The 19,142-nt window shown below is 53.8% G+C and overlaps 1 protein-coding gene across 1 annotated transcript in view; it reads left to right on the top strand.

Annotated features, from left to right (window-relative positions):
* The window catches only part of UBE2O (ubiquitin conjugating enzyme E2 O), a gene marked incomplete at its 5' end in the record, with an annotated part of 58,995 nt that extends 39,962 nt beyond the window's left edge, over positions 1-19,033 (top strand). Inside the window, 10 exons of the mRNA XM_032199851.1 lie at positions 695-1,197; positions 3,689-3,843; positions 5,302-5,414; positions 6,437-6,562; positions 7,833-7,922; positions 10,273-10,930; positions 11,916-12,052; positions 12,549-12,752; positions 13,446-13,503; positions 15,123-19,033. Of these exons, the coding sequence (XP_032055742.1) occupies positions 695-1,197; positions 3,689-3,843; positions 5,302-5,414; positions 6,437-6,562; positions 7,833-7,922; positions 10,273-10,930; positions 11,916-12,052; positions 12,549-12,752; positions 13,446-13,503; positions 15,123-15,886 (2,808 nt within the window). The remainder of the gene's footprint in view (positions 1-694; positions 1,198-3,688; positions 3,844-5,301; positions 5,415-6,436; positions 6,563-7,832; positions 7,923-10,272; positions 10,931-11,915; positions 12,053-12,548; positions 12,753-13,445; positions 13,504-15,122) is intronic.
* Between the last annotated feature and the right edge of the window lie 109 nt (positions 19,034-19,142).

Here is a 19,142-nt window from a genome sequence, read left to right as displayed (position 1 = left end):
GGAGCAGTTGTTGTGAAGAGTAATGGCTTGTTGTTGCCAGCAAGCAAGTCACCTTGTGCAGCAATTTCACTGCCTGGGCGAGGCATGCAGCTAATGCCCCCGGAGAACATGAACAGGACACTGAACACAGAGGTGTCACCTTGCAGGGGTGAGGCTGTGCTCTGACCGCCCGGGCTTGGGCGCGTGTAATTTTCATTAACATGACCCCAGATTTCTCATGGAGCCGAACTGTTCGGTTAAACCCTTGCTGCGGCAATACAAAGAAGCCTTCCTAGGCCAAATGAGTCAGGTTATGATTTCTGCACCCTGGCTGTAGAGCAGCGGTGTTCCTAGAATAACAGGATATCAGCAGCCTTCACGGTGACCTCCCCGCACAGCTGCGTCTGTTACATAGATTAACTGCTGCAGCCTGTTGTGACCTTCCATCACAAAGCATTCAGAGCTCGCTTAAAATAGCCTGAAAGAGCCAAACTGCCTTCCTACGGACGAGTTTGATGCTGGTATTTGCTCCTGAGCAGAGCGGTGCTGAGATGGCTGCAGCGTGCTGTCACCAGCATGACTCGCTGAATACTCCAGTGTAGGGAAATGTGGGGAGGCCCGTGGGGTGCTGTATCCCTCTGTACAAAGTTACCTCTTCCTTGGTAGCCTGCTGAGTGTGCAAGCATGTTGTCTGACCCAGGTCTGCTTTCTGTAGGTGAGGAGGCTGCTGAAGAAGCAGATAGTGAAGATCATGTCGTGCTCCCCCGAGTCTCAGGGCACCGCTGAAGCCCCTGACAAAGAGTCTGCTCCAGCTGCTGACCAGAAAGCAGAAGACGTTAAGCCTGAATCCAAGTGTGAGCTGGACGACTCTTCCAACAGCACACCGAGTGCAGGGGAGAGAAAGGAGGAGCAGCCTGAAGAAACGGGGAAAGAGAAAGGGGGAGCAGCAGCACGGCAGCAGCAGCCTCCCTACCTGCTGAAGGACGAGGCATCGTCTGACTACCGGCTTCAGTCCATGGAGCAAGATGCTGATGACGAGGCAGCCGATGACACCGATGACACGAGCTCTGTCACCTCTTCTGCCAGCTCTACCGCCTCGTCCCAGAGCGGCAGTGGCACCGGCCGCAAGAAGAGCATCCCCCTTTCCATCAAGAACCTGAAGCGGAAGCACAAGAAGAAGAAGACCAAGATTTCAAGGGAGTTTAAGCCAGGAGACAGGTGAGTGGGGTTTCCAACCGCAGGTATATGTGCCAGAATCTCCTTTATCGAAGCTTGCAGATGTTAAGCACCTCCTCAGCTGGGGTGGAGGCTGATGGCGTGCCTCGTGTTAGGACACTGCTCCGTAGTCACCAGCAGTGATCGTTCTGTGATAACTGAGCAGTGACCTGTGCGAGATCAGCTTGGTCTCCGTCCAACTCGTGATGAAACTGGGGCCACGTGATTTGACACCAATGCTACTCTATTTCTGCTGTGCCTCGGGGCATCGCCGGGGTATCTGTGCTGCGCTGGGCTCTGTACGCAGAGGAGGAGGCGAATAAAGATCGCACAGCTCAAACGTGACACTAAGTGGCCACCTCGCCAGCAGCTTCTGCAGAGGGACTGAGGACAGACCACAACAGCGTGGACAGCTGGTCTTCATAGAGAGCTGCCTGCAGAGCTCAGGGAGGTCTGTGCTGGCAGGGGTTCGTACTGCAGTGCTCTCTGCTTTATCCTTACCCTGCTCCGTAGAGGTATCTGCGACCTTTGCTACCAATATGCCTCTAATTATTTTTTTTAATGATCAAAACGCACTCCTTGAGAGCCTCAGAAGAATTGATTGCCACAGCTTGGCAGATTGCGTGTATCTGCCCGTTTCTAGAAATAACTACCAGCATTTTCTCCCTTTTTCTGAACTTGAGAATGTTTAAACTGTTTTCAGGGGAAGCACAGGCACCTGACAGCTGACTAGCCTACCTTGCTGGCTTCCCTGGGCTACTTAATTGTATAAAAACTCTGCGTTACCTTATTTCTGATGCAGATATGTGAGAATCCTCCCAGAAAATTGACATTACCAGGATTTAAGAAATCCAGTTGTTTGAAAATGCCTTGAATTTCATTCTCATTTTACTTTAGCTTTGCCTGTATACAAGGAGAGCTCTTTTTTTTTTTTTTTTTTTTAACTCCTTGCAGGTTCTGGAGAAACTGTGTTTGAAGGTCACAAAGCTCAACAGAGCGGTATTTGTAGAATCACAGAATGGTTTGGGTTGGAAGGGACCTTGAAGTTCCTTTCATTCCAACCCCTCTGCCCATGGGCAGGACACCTCCCACCAGCCCAGGCTGCCCCAGCCCCATCCAGCCTGGCCTTGGGCACCACCAGGGATGGGGCAGGCACAGCTCCTGGGGCAGCCTGTGCCAGGGCCTCACCACCCTCTGAGTAAAGCTCTGTACAAGTGGTCTTTGCTGCTTTAATATTCCGAGGAAGGTGCTGAGGCCGCCTTTTCCATTCCTTTAGTGACCTGCTGCAGCTCCCTGGCCAGCCTGCACTCCTCTGGGTATCTCTTAATGAGGAGGCACAATGATTTTTACTAGTGCCCAGGAGTGATGGATTGTGGAAAATGAGTTGTGAAGCAGCATAAACAGCTCTGCAGACAGGACTGTGCCGTGTCCCCTGGCCTTTTCCCTCTCCCATCCTCAGCTCTGCATCCCCTACAAGACAAGGGATCCTCCCTTGGCGTGTTACCCACCACACTTGACCTCCTACAGACTTCCCTCTCTGATAAGCTCTGCTGTTGGGTGCTGGCCCTGCCAGAAATTTCGGATTATTTCCACTTCAGAACATTTCACTGCTGACATTCATAAAAACGGGGGTGGGCGAAAACAGCCTATTGTATCCGCTTATGGTTTGACTTGAACCCAACACAAATGCAGCACTTGTGTTGTCTGCAAGGCCTGGCCAGCCAAATAAAGGCTGTATTTAAGTTCAGCATGGGGCTGAAAAGACAAGTTGTGTGGAGCCAGGCAGAACGGAGCTGCAGGCTATCTGGACAGGCTTTTCTAAAGAACCTTCCACCACATTCATGTTTCCTATAGCACGGAATAAATTCCAACTGTCACACTTCAGAGGAGTACCAGCATGCAGCCTTGTTGTGTGCTTGGGGTTTGGTTTGGACCCGCAGACAAATTCATGGATACGTTTGAGCTACTGGGAAGGAGACTTTTAGCAAAACATCCTTTTGCTTTACGCATGTTCAATGTGTTGCCTCTTTTCCTTTCTGGACGGGCTGAGATGGAAGCTGCTCTCTTTTTCCTTTCCAGTCCTAGGCTCCTCCAAGCTGCCAGGCTGCTAGGAGGTGTTTCAGTGGAGAAGATGTTCAGTTTGACTATTTCCAGCTACTGCCTTACCTCAACCAGCTGTAGAAAGTGGGTGCTAGTAGTCACGTTAATTTATTCCACTAGCAATAAAATAAGCTCAGCTCCCTGGAAAGTAAATCCTCGTGCAATACAGACTTGTATATGTTGTAACATCTGCAGTGTAACGTGCAGTGACTGAGAACCTGTCAAAACCAAGCCAGCTGTGTAGCTCTTTTCCCTGGGACCAAGCTTCCTTCCCAGCCTGGTGACTTATCCTTGTGGTGCTGCGAAATGCCGAGATCCATCTTGACTCCTGCTGTCAGCTTCTGGTGGGTTTCGTGCGTGTTCCTTCTGGTAACTCCTCGGCTTTGTGTTCCAGGGTTGCTGTGGAAGTGGTGACCACGATGACTTCGGCTGACGTGATGTGGCAGGATGGCACCGTGGAGACGAACATTCGCTCCAATGAGCTGATTCCCGTCCATCATCTGGACAACAATGAGTTCTGCCCTGGGGATTTTGTGGTGGACAAAAGAGGTATTGAGTGTCAAAGACACGCTCTCGGGGAGCAAACATGCTCTTAATTACAAAGTATTTCTCAATCCGGATCTTCTAACGTACATTTTAGCCCTTTTTACAGTAGCTGTTAGTAGTACTCGTGTGAGGTAGGCACAAGAGCCTTACAGGGGACAGAGCGACTGAGGTGACTTTACCTGAATGGCAGCAGAGAACCATTATTTAAACTCCAAGGCTGAACTGTGACAGGCAGGATGTGAAAGGAGTAAATGCCAAGGAAGAATGCAAAGAATCCAAAACCAGGGCTCTCGGCGTTTCTGTAGAGCAGGATGGCCTGCCTTCTCCGTGAGAGTGCAAATGGCTCTGAGCTCTGTCCCAGAATGAGGAGAGGGACAAAAACTCATCTCCTGCTGCGTCCTTTGAAGGACCTGCATGTCATGACCCTCTATTTTCCTTAGTGTTTTGGCAACCCAGAGGCATTCGCATTCACTAAACCGACTGGAGATGCTAGTGGGGGCCACAGTACAAGTTCAAGGTGACTGGGAGATTTACTGCTTTAGGCCATGGTATTGATGGCACGGCATCTGGCTCTTAGCTGGCTTCTGTAGTCGACCCTCAGCAGTGGGGAGCACAAGGTCTTCTCAGAGGCTGGGAAGATGAAAAGCTGGTTGTCAAAAAAAAAAAAGAGTTGTGTGCCCATTTGTAATGAGCAATAGTCTGGCCAGTCTCGTGGGTTAAACCAGTTTTGTGGAAACTGAAGATAGCCATCAGCTCCAGTCCTCCTGTCCCAGTTTGGGATCTGCATTCCCGTGTCATGCATACCCTCCAGCAGAGTCTGGGCTCCCTGCAGTTCTGCTAAGCGTGCTGAGAGGTGGATCCTGTCAGCCACATAAACCTGAAGGGTGTCTGGATAACAGCCCAGGCCCAGAGATGTGGTCCAGGCCCAGCTTTTTTCTGTAGGATACACGGTGCAGGCATATGCACATGTATGCCTTCGTCCTGCCTGCTTTTCATGTTTGTTGTCCTGTGCGTTTTTCCAGAGGAGCAAAACTGTTGTGGGTGGCGCAGTTTCAGATGAGCTTGGCAGCCAGGGCTGCTTCCAGGGAGCTCTCGGCTGTCCTGTCCAGGAACGCAGACACTCTGTCATCGTGGAAGTGGCTTGGAGGGCAGAGCACGAAGGGGATGGCTCGCTTTCTTGTTTTCTCTTTATAATAGAGCTCAAAAGGGGTCCCGAAGTGAATATGTTCACCCTGTTTGATGCAACATCACCTGGCTTTACCACCATTCCGTGCCCTATTAAAATCTATCTCCTTAGCTGAGTGTAGTTTCAACTGTGTAGGAAGAATTGTTTTTCCTCATGCCATTCACAAAGGGAAGGTTTCAGCTAGAAGCTCGGGAGCTTGACAGCCTCAGGCACGTGTGAAGGCTGTGCTCCTTACTTAACCTGTCTATTTTTTCCCCTGCCATTGTGACCAAAAGCTCAGAGCTCCCAGGACCCCGGCGTGTACGGCGTCGTGCAGTCTGGTGACCATATCGGCCGTACCTGCGTGGTGAAGTGGTTCAAGCTGAAATCCAGCGGGGACGACGTGGAGGTAAGTGCAGCAGCCAGTGCCTGCTGAGGCCAGCTGAGGGAAAGCAGCCACAAAAGAGCACGAGGTTCGCACAGGTAAACCTGGAAGTCATCTCTGCAGTGGAGTTTGTCCTTGAGGATGGGAACAGTCATGTGCTTGTGGGCCTGGGAGACTTCAGCCAGAAGTGATGACACTGCACATTTGTTAGATGTCTGCATAACAGCAAAGAACAAGCAAAGTGTTCTCATCCCATGATCGATACCAGGCTCTGGCATGGATGGAAATGTTTGTAGTCACAGGCAGTTGGTTTCTTGAGTTCACTGTAAGAATTTTTCCCTACTGTGTCTTTACTGGTTGATGGAGAATCCATGTGTTATTATCCTGCTTTTTGGGGAGCTTATAGGAACACAATTTCACAGACTATTGTGGGCAGCAGCCTAGTGGAAGATGTGTGGTTCAAGTCTCCCCTCTCAAATCTGCTGCAGGGCCTTCTGCCTTGGGACAGGGGCTGCATCGTTGTAAGTGAGCAGGGCCCTGCGTGTCTAGAAACAGAACAGCATTGTCTGGGGCTGTGTTCTGCTTTACTGCTCATTATTTGTGACTTCCTAGCACTTCTCCAAGAGAAATAGAATGAAAGATGTTTCCCATCAGTCGATAAGCTCTTTGCCAGACATTTCCAGTTGCCTTCAAATTGTTTCTAAAGCAAATGCCATCCTTTGGGCCCCATGGGGCTGCTTTGGGAAATCTGGCTGTTCATTCTTGCACGTCTTGTCATCTCAGTGGCATGGAACCTGAAGCAAAGGTGAGGGAACTTGAAGAGATGAGAGGGAGGCCATCAGTTTCCTTTCATTATTGTTCCTTGGTTGGTGCAGTACAGGCTGAGATGAGGAGTTGAACAAACCGCAGCAGTTCCTTCCTGCAGCCTGTTAGAGAGCTGAAAATGGACGAGCTGTGATGAGGAGGACCCTAGGTGTTGAAGGCGTGCTGGGAGGGGCGGTGCAGCATCCTGGGGCTGACCTGTTTGCCTTCTGTCTCTGACGCAGCTGATCGGGGAGGAGGAGGACGTGAGTGTGTACGACATTGCTGACCACCCAGACTTTCGCTTCCGCACTACTGACATCGTGATTCGCATCGGCAACTCGGACGGAGCCACAGCTAAGGAAGATGAGGTGAGTTCTCAGCACCATTACATGGCCATGTTGTCACCAGGTGTTAGTCTGGGGACACTTGAAAGAGTCAGTGGGAGAGCTGTGGCTTTAGACCCCACATGGGCATCCTAAACTGCCTAGCTTGCTAGTTTTGTATTATAGTATCCTCTGCTGTCATGAGTGCCATATCACATCTCCAGGTCTGGTGGAGATGTAACCTTGAAATCCTTTGACCATGGTGACAGAGACTGTAACGCAGCCAGAACACGTGTTGAGACAAGAATCAAGCATTTGCCTGATGGTTTCTAATCAGGCTTAAGGATTGCTTAGGATTTGAGCAACCTCTAATATGACAATATTCTGTGGATTCCTGAGCCAAGAGTGAAGGTGCATTTGTCATGCAACCAATTCAATTTGGCCGCAGAAGATCGGGGTTCTGGTTTTCATCTGTTTTATCGCATACGTGTTAATTTTGATCGAGTCAATTGATCTCCTGGGAAGGAAGGGGAAGCAATTTATTCTGTAGAGAATAACAGTTGGACCTGATGATCTTAATTATGATCTTAGAAGCCTTTTCCAACCTAAGTGATTCCATGAATACGCTGTTTGCTAGGAAAAGAGGTTTTCTTATTCTGCCTGGAAGATCTCCAGCTGTTGAGACATCGTTCTCAAAAAGGGTTAAAAGGTGTGGGATGGCTCCTCTTGCGGTTCTGGTTTCAGCAGCGTGAAACATATCCGTGCTTGCTCGGCTGACCCAGATAACCTTCCAGTGCAAGATGCCACTTAACATGCACCCTCTGTGCCAGCAGGTCTGCTCCTGCTCCCTGGGAAAGCCGCTGTGAGCCCCTCCTGCTGGGTGGCTCCTGCAACCCACTAGAGGGCAGCCTGCTCCAGGGGACCGTCGGGTCCCTTCCTGGCAGGTACCCCTGGTGCTGCCCCTGGGGAAGGCCACAGCTCTCAGCCTGGTGAAAAATTCAGGAATTCTGCTGCCAGACCAGCCCTTTGGGGGCCCTCCGCCATGGGGAGGGGTTTTCCACATCTCCATGGTAGTGTTAAGGGGTTTTTCCTGGAAACCCTGCACGTAGGATTCTTCTCCCCCTCTCCATGGGACCCCAGGACTCCTGTCCCTTCTGCTGCAGCCAGCTCTCTGGCTAAGCTGCAAGCATTTTCTAGGAGGGTGCAGGTTTGGAGGTCTCCAGCGTGGGGCACAGCTCTTTCTCCAGAGCTTCCTGCTCTGCACTGAACAGCCTGGGGAAGAAAAGAGGCTGACAAACTGCTCTTGTGTCCACAGCCTTCGGTGGGACAGGTGGCTCGCGTGGATGTCAGCAGCAAGGTGGAAGTGGTGTGGGCTGATAACTCCAAGACTATCATTCTGCCTCAGGTGAGGTCCTTTTCCTAACATGTGATCTCTAATTCTTAGCCAAGTGACGAGTTTTAAATGCCAGCTGCAAAGAGGTTTGCTCTGTAAAGGAATCTTGCTCTATTTATTGCCTTCCCATATGAAAGGGTGGCTTCACACCTCTATTAGCACACAAAAATTGTTGCTTTTTTTTTTAGGAGGACTGAGCAGCTAATTGGTCACTGCTAATTCTCAATCTAGAGAGCCTTATGCTGCCAGGAAAGTACAGGCAGGCTGCTGGTTCCTTACGCACTGCATGCTCGCAGCTCTGACCACAGCCTTCCTGCAGCACCTGCAGCTTTGCAGACGGGGGTTGCAGAGCGAAGTGATCACCAGTTTTGACTTGAGCCCAGCTTAACCGTGTTGCCCAACTGCTGAAAAGCTGTTGCTGCTTCTGTCTCGCTTGTGAAATGGCACTGTAGTGTTTTATTTGGTTTCAGAAGCTCCCCCAGAAGCTGGATGAGAGCCCCAGGTTGTGACCTTAGCTAACCTAGGAATCGGACCCGAATCTCCTCCCAAGGCAGGGAGGGGAAGGAGCTGAGTGCAAGCTTTAAAATAGAGATAGAACCACGCTGCTAATCCACTTAACCCCATGCATTTCTCTTCTGCATTGTTCTATTTTATTTTTTTTTTTGTTGGACTGTCTCGTAATCGTATTCACGACTACATACAGCTCTGTCCCGTGGCTCTCCTCCTTGTTGCTTCAAATTAGCGCAGACACCCCAAAGATAAGAGCAGCCCAGCTTCTGTAAGCTCCCATCTCCGTCAGCGTGGCAGCGAGCGCCCTTGCCTCTGCTGCAGAGATGCATCTGCTCGATCAAGATCTCTTTTTCAAGCAAGCAGCTCTGCATTAATTACAGCAGAATAGTCAATGCCCGCACTATGGCAGTGGGCTGGAGCGCCACAAAGCAGGCTGCTGTCTCCCTTCCCCCTGATGTCACATGCGCTCGGGTCGCAGGCACAATCGGAGGTCTGATGCGTGCCCCACAAAGGGCTGCTCTCACGCTGCGGAGCTCGGGCTCTGCCGCAGCTCCTGCTGTGTCACTCCAGGCCCTTCCATTCTGCTCGGCTGCGTAATTGCGGGAGCCGGGGAAATGTCAGCAGCGTGAATTATCAGCTGGGGAAGCGGTGATTTATCAATCCGTGTGCTCAGAGACGAGCTGGCTGGGCGCTTTCTCTCAGCTCTAAAAATAAGGATGGCGTAGCTGGCTAATTGACTTTTCCAGCTCAGGTTTGGATTAGCTTTGAGGGCGGTGGGTTTTGATGGCTTTTCCTGCCTGCAGTCACTCGCGTTGAACCCAGCTGACCCCTGCGAGCTGCCTGTCTCTGGGTGGCACGGGACTGGCAGAGCAGCGCTTGTTCAGCTTGGGGCTTTGACAAAAGGACTGAGTGTCCACATGCCGTGGCCTCTAGGCTCACATCTTTAGCCTCTAGGCTCACATCGTGCAAGAAGGAGAGGATTCGGGGCCACCATTCAAGTGTCAGGAGCAAAGTTGTTCCTGCTCCCTTGCTTCCGTGAGGGAACTTGGAGCTGGAGCTGTCTGTAAGCCCCTGCAAGGGGGCCTCGTGAGGGATGCAGCATGTGCAGAAGCACTTTTACAAGAGAGGAGGGTAGACGGAGTGGGGATGGGCTCAGCTTTCAGCTGTGAAAGGGAGGAGAACATTTTATGTAAGGGTTTATTCAGCAGCTGTTTGGGCTTTATTGTCCCAGCTGAATTTTAAGCAGAAGTGACATACAATGGCTAAAGCAACACAGCAGAGCTCTGGTGGCAAGAAGTGTGTGCCACAGGAGAAGAAATCTGGTTTGTGAATGTTTTCCTGGCTCCAGCATTGTCTCTGTGGAAGGACAGCGTCGAGGCAGCCAAATGCAGGGTTCAGTGCCAGCAGGGTTTCTGGTACAGGGGCAGGCCTCGGAAACACGAGCTCCACACCTAATACCCAGTGCCTTCTGAACTAGCCATGCGTTCAGAAACCCCAGGGTATTTGGGTAGCTCCCTGGCCCTAGCCTGCTCTCCTTGGTCGGCTGTATCCCAGCCACCGAGCTGGCTGCATCCTATCTCCACCTGCCCTAGTTTTCCCCCAGTGCCCTACTTGGAGAAGTGGAGGATGGGGCAGTGCTGATTCACAGTCTGTGCGGGTTATCCATGAGCACACCACTGGGATCAAACACCATCCGCCCTGTACAGGTGGAAGTGGTTGCAACAGCCAGACAAATCCTGTCCACCCTTTCCATGGTGGGAAGTGATTTTCCTGCGTTCAGAAACGATTCAGGCTCTGTGTGTGCTTCAGCCGAGGCGCTCGGGTGTCTCCTCTAACCGTGCTCTCCTTTTAGCACTTGTACAACATCGAGTCGGAAATCGAGGAGTCAGACTATGACTCTGTTGACGGCAGCACCAGTGGGGCGTCCTCGGAGTGGGAGGATGAAAGCGACAGCTGGGAGACAGACAACGGCCTCATGGAAGACGACCACCCGAAAATTGAGGAGTTAGAGCCCGAGGAGCCGGTGGTAGAGGAGGTGAAGAAAGTAGAGGAACAAGTCCAGGGAGCTGTGGCTATGGCGGTTGCAGATCTCGCTGCGGAGAAAGCTGGCAAGGACGGAGCCCCAAAGAGCTTCCGAGAACTGAAGGAAGCCATCAAGATCCTGGAGAGCCTGAAAAATATGACTGTGGAGCAGCTGCTGACTGGTTCTCCCACCTCCCCCACTGTGGAGCTGGAAAAACCCACTCGGGAGAAGAAGTTCTTGGACGATATTAAGAAGCTGCAGGAAAACCTGAAGAAGACCTTGGATAACGTGGCTATTGCAGAGGAGGAGAAGATGGAAGCCATGGTGGAGACGGAGAAGAAAGAAGAAAAAGCAGAGGCGCAGACACCGGTGAGGTCGGAGTGGCCCAGTGAGACACCGGTGCTCTGCCAGCAGAGCGGGGGCAAGCCTGGAGTCACCTTCACCAGTGCCAAGGGAGAAGTCTTCTCCGTGCTGGAGTATGCTCCAGGTGAGCGTGTCGGGGCAGGCCGCCGTGGGAGGCTCTGTCCTGTGTTGCTGTCCTGCAATGTTTATCTTTCTCCAAAACATTTGCTTCTAGGCCTCTTGGATTGGGTTTCCTCCGCGATCTTTCTCACAGTTTGTTAACTGGGGCGGGGGAATCGGGACAACTTCAGTAGCACAGTCTGTTCTGGGATGGGAACCTGGGGTTTTGGTGGCATTTCTAGGCACTGACACCACTTCCAAGCCATAGCAATGGGCTTCCCTTTTTTTTTCCCACGTCGGAAACTGACTTTGGAGGGCTGTGGAGATCAGTCACCTCAAAGCTAGGGGGTTTGTGCGGGATTTTTCTGCAGGGGTGGATCGGTTTAGAGGCAGAGCAGGAGCAGCTGGTGTTCTGCTGGCTGTCCTTGGTTGGGTGAGTGTCCTTGTTAGTGTTAATCAGCCAAAAATAAAAAAAAAAGAGCATCTGGCCGTGCAGAACGCTGGTGACAGCAGAGCCTGAGGTGTGCTCGGCAAGCCGGCCAGACCTGAGAAGGGGAGGTGGCCAACCTGTTCTGGAGGTATGTATAAATAAAAGCAGGGAGCTGCACTCAGGGTTTGCAGACAGGAGGTCATCACTTTGATGCCTCGTTGTCCCAGCTGCATGACAGGGCCCTTTGTGGGACCAAAAGAACAGGAGGTGCAGGTTGTGGCTGCCGTACGGTGTGGGAAAACTCAAATAATCTCTAGCTGCCTCTTGGCTCTGCACCAACGCAAGTTAAATTGCCCCGGGCTGATGCAGGAGCTGGGTTATTTTTGAAAAGCTCTAGGGTTTCTTGTCTTCACTGGCAAGAGCTGGGGTTGTTCAACGAGATACTTCTGAAGCTTCTCTTGCTGCTGCTACCCCCCATTTCTTCTCTTCTGAATGACAGGCTTGATACATGGATAGATTTGCCTTCGGAAGGAGCCTGTGGCAGTTTCCAGGCTTTAATCCCTCTCTCCTTGCCCCACAGACAGCCATGCCTTCAAGAAAATGGAGTTCCAGCCCCCAGAAGCAAAGAAGTTCTTTAGCACTGTGCGGAAAGAAATGGCTCTCCTGGCCACCTCCCTGCCAGACGGCATCATGGTTAAAACCTTCGAGGATCGAATGGCAAGTGTTTGCTCGGCGGTGCCTGCGCGTTGGAGCTGGGCTCAAAGTCCAGCTCGCGGTCTTTGCAATTCCCTGCTTCGCCCTAATCCCTTGCGTTAGAGGCGCAGGAATGTGTGCAGCCTGCGAAGTACGGCTGTAATTACTGCAAATAACTGCTTTTGCATTCCCTGAGTCGGGGTGGCAAACAACCCAGGCTTTCTCACGGCAGGAAACCCGCTTCGGGTGCTTTGCCCACGGGGGTGCCTGTCCCACAGAGCCAGAGAAGGGATGGTGCAACCAGTGGGGATTACCGGCCACCCTCTCAGGCCCAGCTGCAGTCCCAGAGGCACAATAAGGCCACGGTAGAAGTGCAACTTGTGGGGGAAGGTGCCCCGAGATGTGGTGGCTGAGAACTCCTGCAATTCCCCGGCGAGGGCTGAGTTAATCTCTGTGCCAACGCCTCTGTGCCAAGCGGGCTTTGCGCAGCGCCGCGTGGCTCAATCCCCTCTCTCCGCAGGATCTCTTCTCAGCACTTATCAAAGGACCCACGCGCACGCCCTACGAGGACGGCCTCTTCCTCTTCGACATCCAGCTCCCCAACATCTACCCTGCCGTCCCGCCTCTCTTCCGCTACCTCTCGCAGTGCAGCGGGAGGCTCAACCCCAACCTCTACGACAACGGCAAAGTGTGCGTCAGCCTCCTGGGGACGTGGATCGGCAAGGTAAGGCTGGCTGCCACCCACCGCTTTCTGCCACGTTCTTCCCACTGCTGCAGGTAGCAGCGGTTGTGGTGCCAGCCCACTGTTGGAACAAACCACCGGGCCACGAGTCCTGGCTGACTGGTGGTGGTGGTGGTGCAGGTTTTAGGGCTGGGCTTCTTCTGGGACTGTTTGGCCCTCGCCTGTCTTTGCTTAACGAGAAGCCTGTAGCCAGAGCAGCAAGTAACGAGGGCAGAAGCCCAGATCCCGTGTGTTTCTGTGTCATGGCTGGGCTGAGCTGGGGTACAGCAGGGATGTCCAAGGTGTTATATTCGTTCTCCTGTGGCTTAGGTCCCCGTCCCTCACGCAGTGGATGAATTATGTAGTGGGGCACCAAGGCCAGCTGGAGACTTGGCGTAACCAGAGCCACCAAATGGTGTGTTTTGGGCAGGGGGATTGATAGGGCAGCTGTGGGGGGTTGGAGATGGTGTCTGGTGTGTGGGTTTGCAACATTCCAGGCAGAACTGGCCTGATAGGGGGTGGTGCTGGGCTGGCAAAAATAACAGAGATGAGCTGGCCCGGCAGGGACACTGGCACATCATGCCAAGTCAGACAAGCATTGTTCCTGCTGGAAACCACACCATCTTCCTCCAGCAATTAGCACGGAGCAAACCAGTGGTGCCTCGGCCCTCTGATGTGTTTGTCTGTGTGTTTCAGGGGACGGAAAGGTGGACCAGTAAATCCAGCCTCCTTCAAGTACTCATCTCCATCCAAGGTAAGTGCTCCTGCGGAACCTGTGGGACGGGAGGAGGCAGGGGGCAGGGGGGATGCGGGTTTAGGGGAGGCAGGGGGGATGCACAGTTGGGATGTGCCACCCCAGCTGGGCTTCTGCTGCCTTTTGCTCTCACCTCGCTGGACAAAGCGGCGTCCTTATCTCTCCGGTTCAGCAGTCCAGGCAGGTGCGAGCTTTCCTCACGCCTTGAGTTTTGGCTGCAGCCCAGGTCTCTGAGACAATGCTTTCCCTTCTTCTCGCTGCAGCAGCTCACCACAGAGCTGTTCTGCTTGTTAGGCAGAGCTGACAGAGGTGAACCATTTTGTTCTCAGTCGGTTCCCAAAGCTAATTGAAGCTGCTGCTAAACCGGGCTTCGTTTGCAGGGCTGTTTTTATCCCCACTGAGTCACCCACCCATCCTACTTTGGGCATATTTTTGCACATGATGCTGGTGTTTACACTCCTTCTAAAGCAGAATAATCAGGGGTGTGTCTAGAAAAGCCCCAGGGCTTCCTGTTACAGCGCTTTGCCCTATAATATCTAGTTTGAGAGCAGACAGACTAAATCAAATCTCCTCAAGGCCAACTTTCTATGCAGGGAGCCCAGGAATGTGACTTGAGAAACCTTTGACACAGAACAAGGGCTGCTGCCTCGGGTCCACGGGCGGCTCCTGAAGTCTCGGTCTGTTTGTATCCTCCTGGGGGGGGACAGCACCAGGAGCAAGGCCTGCTCTCATTTACAGAGCCGGGGATCCAAATTTAGAAGGTGAAATGCTGAATGTTTTACTGGAGTAACGTGGTCCTAGTGGAAGATCTCCTCTCTCCCTCCCGCTGCCTGGTCTTTGAGAGACTCATGGTCTCACCTGCACCGGCTCTCGTGCAGCCCGTGGCAGGGTGCCAGCAGCCTGGCCCTGGTGGTGCCATGCACATCGTTAGACGAGGCCAGAAACGAGCGGAGAAAGCTCGGTGTGGGTGACTTCATGTGCTGCCTCAGCACTGCCCTGGTGGGACTGTACTGGACAGGACGGTCTGATCAAACAAAGCCTGTTGCTAAAGACTGGATTTCTTTCTCTTTAAGAGAAGGAAGAGAAAATATTTGAAAAATGGGGTGTTTGCATTATGTTTTTTGGCAGTAGGTTTGCTAGGAGAGGGAAAGTCGCCGTGAAATCTTTCTCCTTCCACCCTCTTGACCTCCTCTGCTGTTGCGTGCCCTCTGCGTTGCACCAGTGGAAACCTCTTTTTGCCAGCCAGCACTCCTGAATGCTGCTCTTGGTGGTGTCTGGGGTCCTCACTGCCCTAGTAAATGGCCACAGAGCCATTCACACAATTGCTTCTTTGTCATGTTGGTCCACTGCATTTTGCAGACTTATTTGTCCAGCCTGGCCTCTGCTGCCTGCCTGAAACCAAAGCCCAGCTTCCCTGCAGCACATCTCCTGCAGTCCTTCCCTCTGCTGCCAGCTTTAATCAGCGTGGCTGCAGCTGAAGCTGGTTTGGCATCTCAGCGAGGTGCTCCTGCGACCCCCAAATGTGCCGGCAGAAATCAGGGCCCGGCAGCACCTGCTGCGGGCAGCGCTTCAGAGCGAAGTTCCTCCTTTAACCCGCTGCTCTCCCTTTCTTTTGGCAGGTCTTATCTTAGTGAACGAGCCCTATTACAATGAGGCAGGCTTTGACAGCGACCGGGGCCTTCAGGAGGGCTACGAGAACAGTCGCTGCTACAACGAGATGACCCTGATCCGCGTGGTGCAGTCCATGATGCAGCTGCTGCGCCGGCCGGTGGAAGTCTTCGAGCATGAAATCCGCGAGCATTTTCGCTGCAACGGCTGGCGCCTGGTGTCCCGCATCGAGTCCTGGCTGGAGACGAACGAGCTGGTGGAGAGGAGTCACGAACAGGCCAACGGGGCGGACGCTGCCTCCCTCCTCTCCGCCTGCGGCACCCTGGCCGAGAGCCCCGCAGACGCGGCGGGGTCGCCGGGGGAGGACGGCAGCGCGGCGGAGCAGGGGGCAGCGGCCGAGCTTTCCGACTCGGCGCTCGACGGGAAGGAGGAGCTGGACGACTCGGAGTTCACGACCTCGACGCCCGCCGCCGGTGATCTCCAACAGTACTCAGACTCGGAGAGCACGGGCCAAGCCAGGGGGTCAGACCTGGCCAGAGACCGAACGGACGAGGGGAAGGCTGCCCAGGACTCTGCCTCGCAGCCTAGCGTGAAACCAAAGAAAAGGAGAAAGAGCTACAGGAGTTTCCTTCCGGAGAAGAGCGGTTACCCCGATATCGGGTTCCCCCTCTTCCCTTTGTCCAAGGGGTTCATTAAGAGCATCCGTGGTGTCTTGCAGCAGTACCGGGCTGCCTTAGCAGGGGCCAATATCCCGGAGTGGACAGAGGACAAATAAACCATCAGGTTAGGGACAGGCAGGTGCAGGGGAGAAGGGAAAGCAGCAGAAAGGATAATTGGCAAACGCTGTTACCAGTAAACTGGCTTCTCCTTCCAGCTTTTCTTCCTCAGCTTGGTTTGTTCCAAAGAAGGTGGTAGGCCTGATTTGCTCCTTCGAGGAAAGGTTGTCTAAGCATGAATTTGCCCCCAGCCCTCCTTCCTTCCCCCCTGTCCCATGTACGTGCTCCTCTTAACGAGTTTGACCCCGCAATGGTAAGATTTGAGCCCTGCACAGAAGCAGTCTTGCAGCCACGTTCCCTCTGCACTTTCATCTTGGGGCACCTTTCCACCCAGAGGCTCTTCCCACCCAGCGCTGCGCCCGGCGGTCCGTGCGGTTGGGGGTCAGGCCAGGAGAAGCGATGGCTGTAGTCTGGAAGCGGGGGGCGATGCCCTCCCACTCTCTCTCTCTCTTTTTTTTTTCTCTCCGCATTACCATGGGTTTTCTGAAGCCGACCCAAGCTTGTATGTACTTAGACATTGGATTGTGTTTGCGTTGGAGTTGTCTACACCATACGGAGTTGCTCTAGTCTTAGTTGTTCACCAGTAGCTGCGAGGTTCTTCTGGAGGGAGTCAGGGCTTGAGAGGCAGAGCGGTGCTCGGCGCCAGCCCCCTGGGAGTGCCGCGGGGTCTCCATCTGCTCCCGGGGCTTCTGGTCGCTCTTCTGGAATCGGATCCAGCCACCCACACTCTTTATTCTCCAGAGTAAGGCAGCCTTCCCCTTCCCTACCACGCATGCCTGTCTTCTAGAAGTAATGGGATCCGGGGTTCTGCCCTCGTTCCTTGCTTAGCTATCTGAATCTTTTGTTCCAGCCAGCCTGGCTGCCGTGCCCCGCTCCTCAGCCCCACGTGGGGAGGTGGTAGCGAGCGATTTCGGGGCCCGTTGCAGATCTTTGGCAGCTCGTCTGGCTGCTGAGCCTGGCACGACTGCTGCTTCTCCATCCCTGGGCTGCAGACGGGCGTTTGGGAGCTGTTTGAGGCAGGGTCACCCTGAGGGAAGGAGCTGGCGCGCTGCAGCAGCGGTTGGGGACGGTTCCTGCCCCGTTACTCACCCAGTAACGAGCACGGCAGGCGCTGGTGTGGGCTGTTATCAGCTCCTTCCCTCGCCAGCTGCTTCCTGCCATGGCCTGGATGTGGCTGGCAGCACCGTGGGTACAGCACCAACCCCTCATCCCCACCGCAGCGCTCCCTTGGAAGCAGCCGCGCTGCAGCAGCTCCTGAGCCGGTGCCCTTCAGCACTTGGAGGCAGGGGCTTGCCGGAGCCACGCGGTCCTGGCCGAGGCACCTTGCTGAAGCCTCTCTCTGGGTGTGCAGGCATTTATCTTCACTTCTGGAGCTCGGCAGCTTGCCCCCTAGCACTACTGCATTTGCCCGATGCCGCGGCGTTGGAGAGCCCTCAGCATCCCTGCGGAGCACAGCGTGTCCTGCCAGCTTCCCCGGGAGGGAATCAGGCTGAGCGTTCAGGAGGACAGAGAGAGAGAAATCCTTCCCTTACTCGAGCTCAACGTGGCTGCGTCCCCTTCCCTCCACCCTGGCCAGGATCTGGCCTCGTTTAGAAACCCCGCAGAGCAGTCTGATCTCGCGCAGTGCTTCCTGCTACTTGAAACCCCGGGCTCTGAACCCACTGCCCCCATCGCCTCCTGCCCCCGTCGTGCCCCGGAGCCTGCCTGGAGGCGCAGGCTGGCTGCTCCGAGCCCTCTCCATGTCACGGCCCCTGCCAGGGTTTTCCAGGGCCCGTCCCGAAGCTCCAGGAGGGAGCAGGGCTTGGCTGCGAGCGCCGCTCTTGCAGGTGGGTCGCCTGCACCCTGCTGCGGTGCCGGCAGCTCTGGGGGTCTGCCAGGGGGTCTGCAGGGCCCAGGGAGCTGCTCGGAGCCCTGGGCAGGGCAGCCCGAAGAGCAGGCGTACCTCACCGCTCCTTGCTGGTGCTGAGCGAATGAATCCCTTGGCGAGCGAGAAGGGGGATCTCCGAAACACAAAGGGCCAACGGGGGCAGGAGGGTGAGGCTGTGTTTTGGGGCAGGGGAGGCAGCCAGCGAGGCTCATCCCACGATTAAACCTCTTGCTCACCAGGCAAAGTCACAGTTGGGGACCTGCAGGCACCGACTCCCCTCGCCCCCCGTTCCCCTCGCCGCGCTGCAGCCTGACCCCGCTCCACCCAGGGCCAGGAGGGAGCTCTGGTCCCTCTTGGTTGGAAACAGCAGGGCAAAGAGAGAGAGAGAAAACCCTTTAGGGCCAGACGTGGCTGGGGTGGAGAGGCAGAGGAGCTCTGCAGCTCCTTGCTTCACCCTCCCTTCGCTCCCTGCAGCTCATCTCATGGGGAAGCAGTGCGCAGGGCTCGGGGACGGCACGGGGACAGCCAGGATTCGCGCCCCAGGTCCTCCCCTTGGCCCAAGAAGTCTCCTCGTTGTCCTCCGATCCTAACCAAGAGCTTTTGCACAGGTTCCTGGGGCTTCCCAGTGGGGAAGGTGCTCGCTGGCCTGCTGGAAGGGGACGCTGCTGCCCCTCGCATCGCTCTCCGTAGCCGGTGTCCCACCCCGAGGCGTGCGCGGAGGTTTACAGATTTTCTAAGCTTTTGATAATGTGAAGCTCCTGGGTGACGAGGCTGGTGGTGAGCACACTGCAGCTATGTAATTTTTTTGTGTATGTATGTAATATTTAAGGGTAACAAAATTTAAGAGGCTAAAACCTTAAAGAAGAAAAAAAAAAATTAAAAACACAAAAAAAGCCAAAGCATGATGCATATTGTTAGCCTTAAAACTGGCTACACGACTGTGTGATGTACAAATAAGAGCAGCCTGTAACTGTTTTAAGTGCTGGGGTTGGGGAAGAAGCATTACAAAATCAGTTTGTAGCCTTGATTCTGTACAGTATTTAAATGAAAAGAAGAAAAAAAAAAAACCCACGACCTGACTATTGAGGCCATGCTTAGAGGTGTGTCGTTCACGTGCAGATGTGGATGCTTGGTTGCTTATGATATATGTATAAAGTGCTGTGTGACCATTAAAACTTTTTTTACCTGCAGATTTTTTTTTTTTGTTTTTTCGTTTGGCTAACCAAGGTGTAATAAAGGAGGGAAGATGACTTGCCATTAAATTTTGCCTCTGTGAGTAGCTCTGACTCTTGTCTCTTTCTTTTTTTTTTTCCCCTGGCCCTCGCTTCCCCTCCCACGTGCTGGGGCCGGAGGGGACCCCGCTGCCCGGGATCGGGGTGCCCGGAGTG

Source organism: Aythya fuligula, chromosome 18 (genome assembly GCF_009819795.1).
Source record: "Aythya fuligula isolate bAytFul2 chromosome 18, bAytFul2.pri, whole genome shotgun sequence".
Classification (NCBI taxonomy): domain Eukaryota; kingdom Metazoa; phylum Chordata; class Aves; order Anseriformes; family Anatidae; genus Aythya; species Aythya fuligula.
Note: the sequence above shows the minus strand (reverse complement) of the source record. Positions and strands in the feature narration are given on the sequence as shown.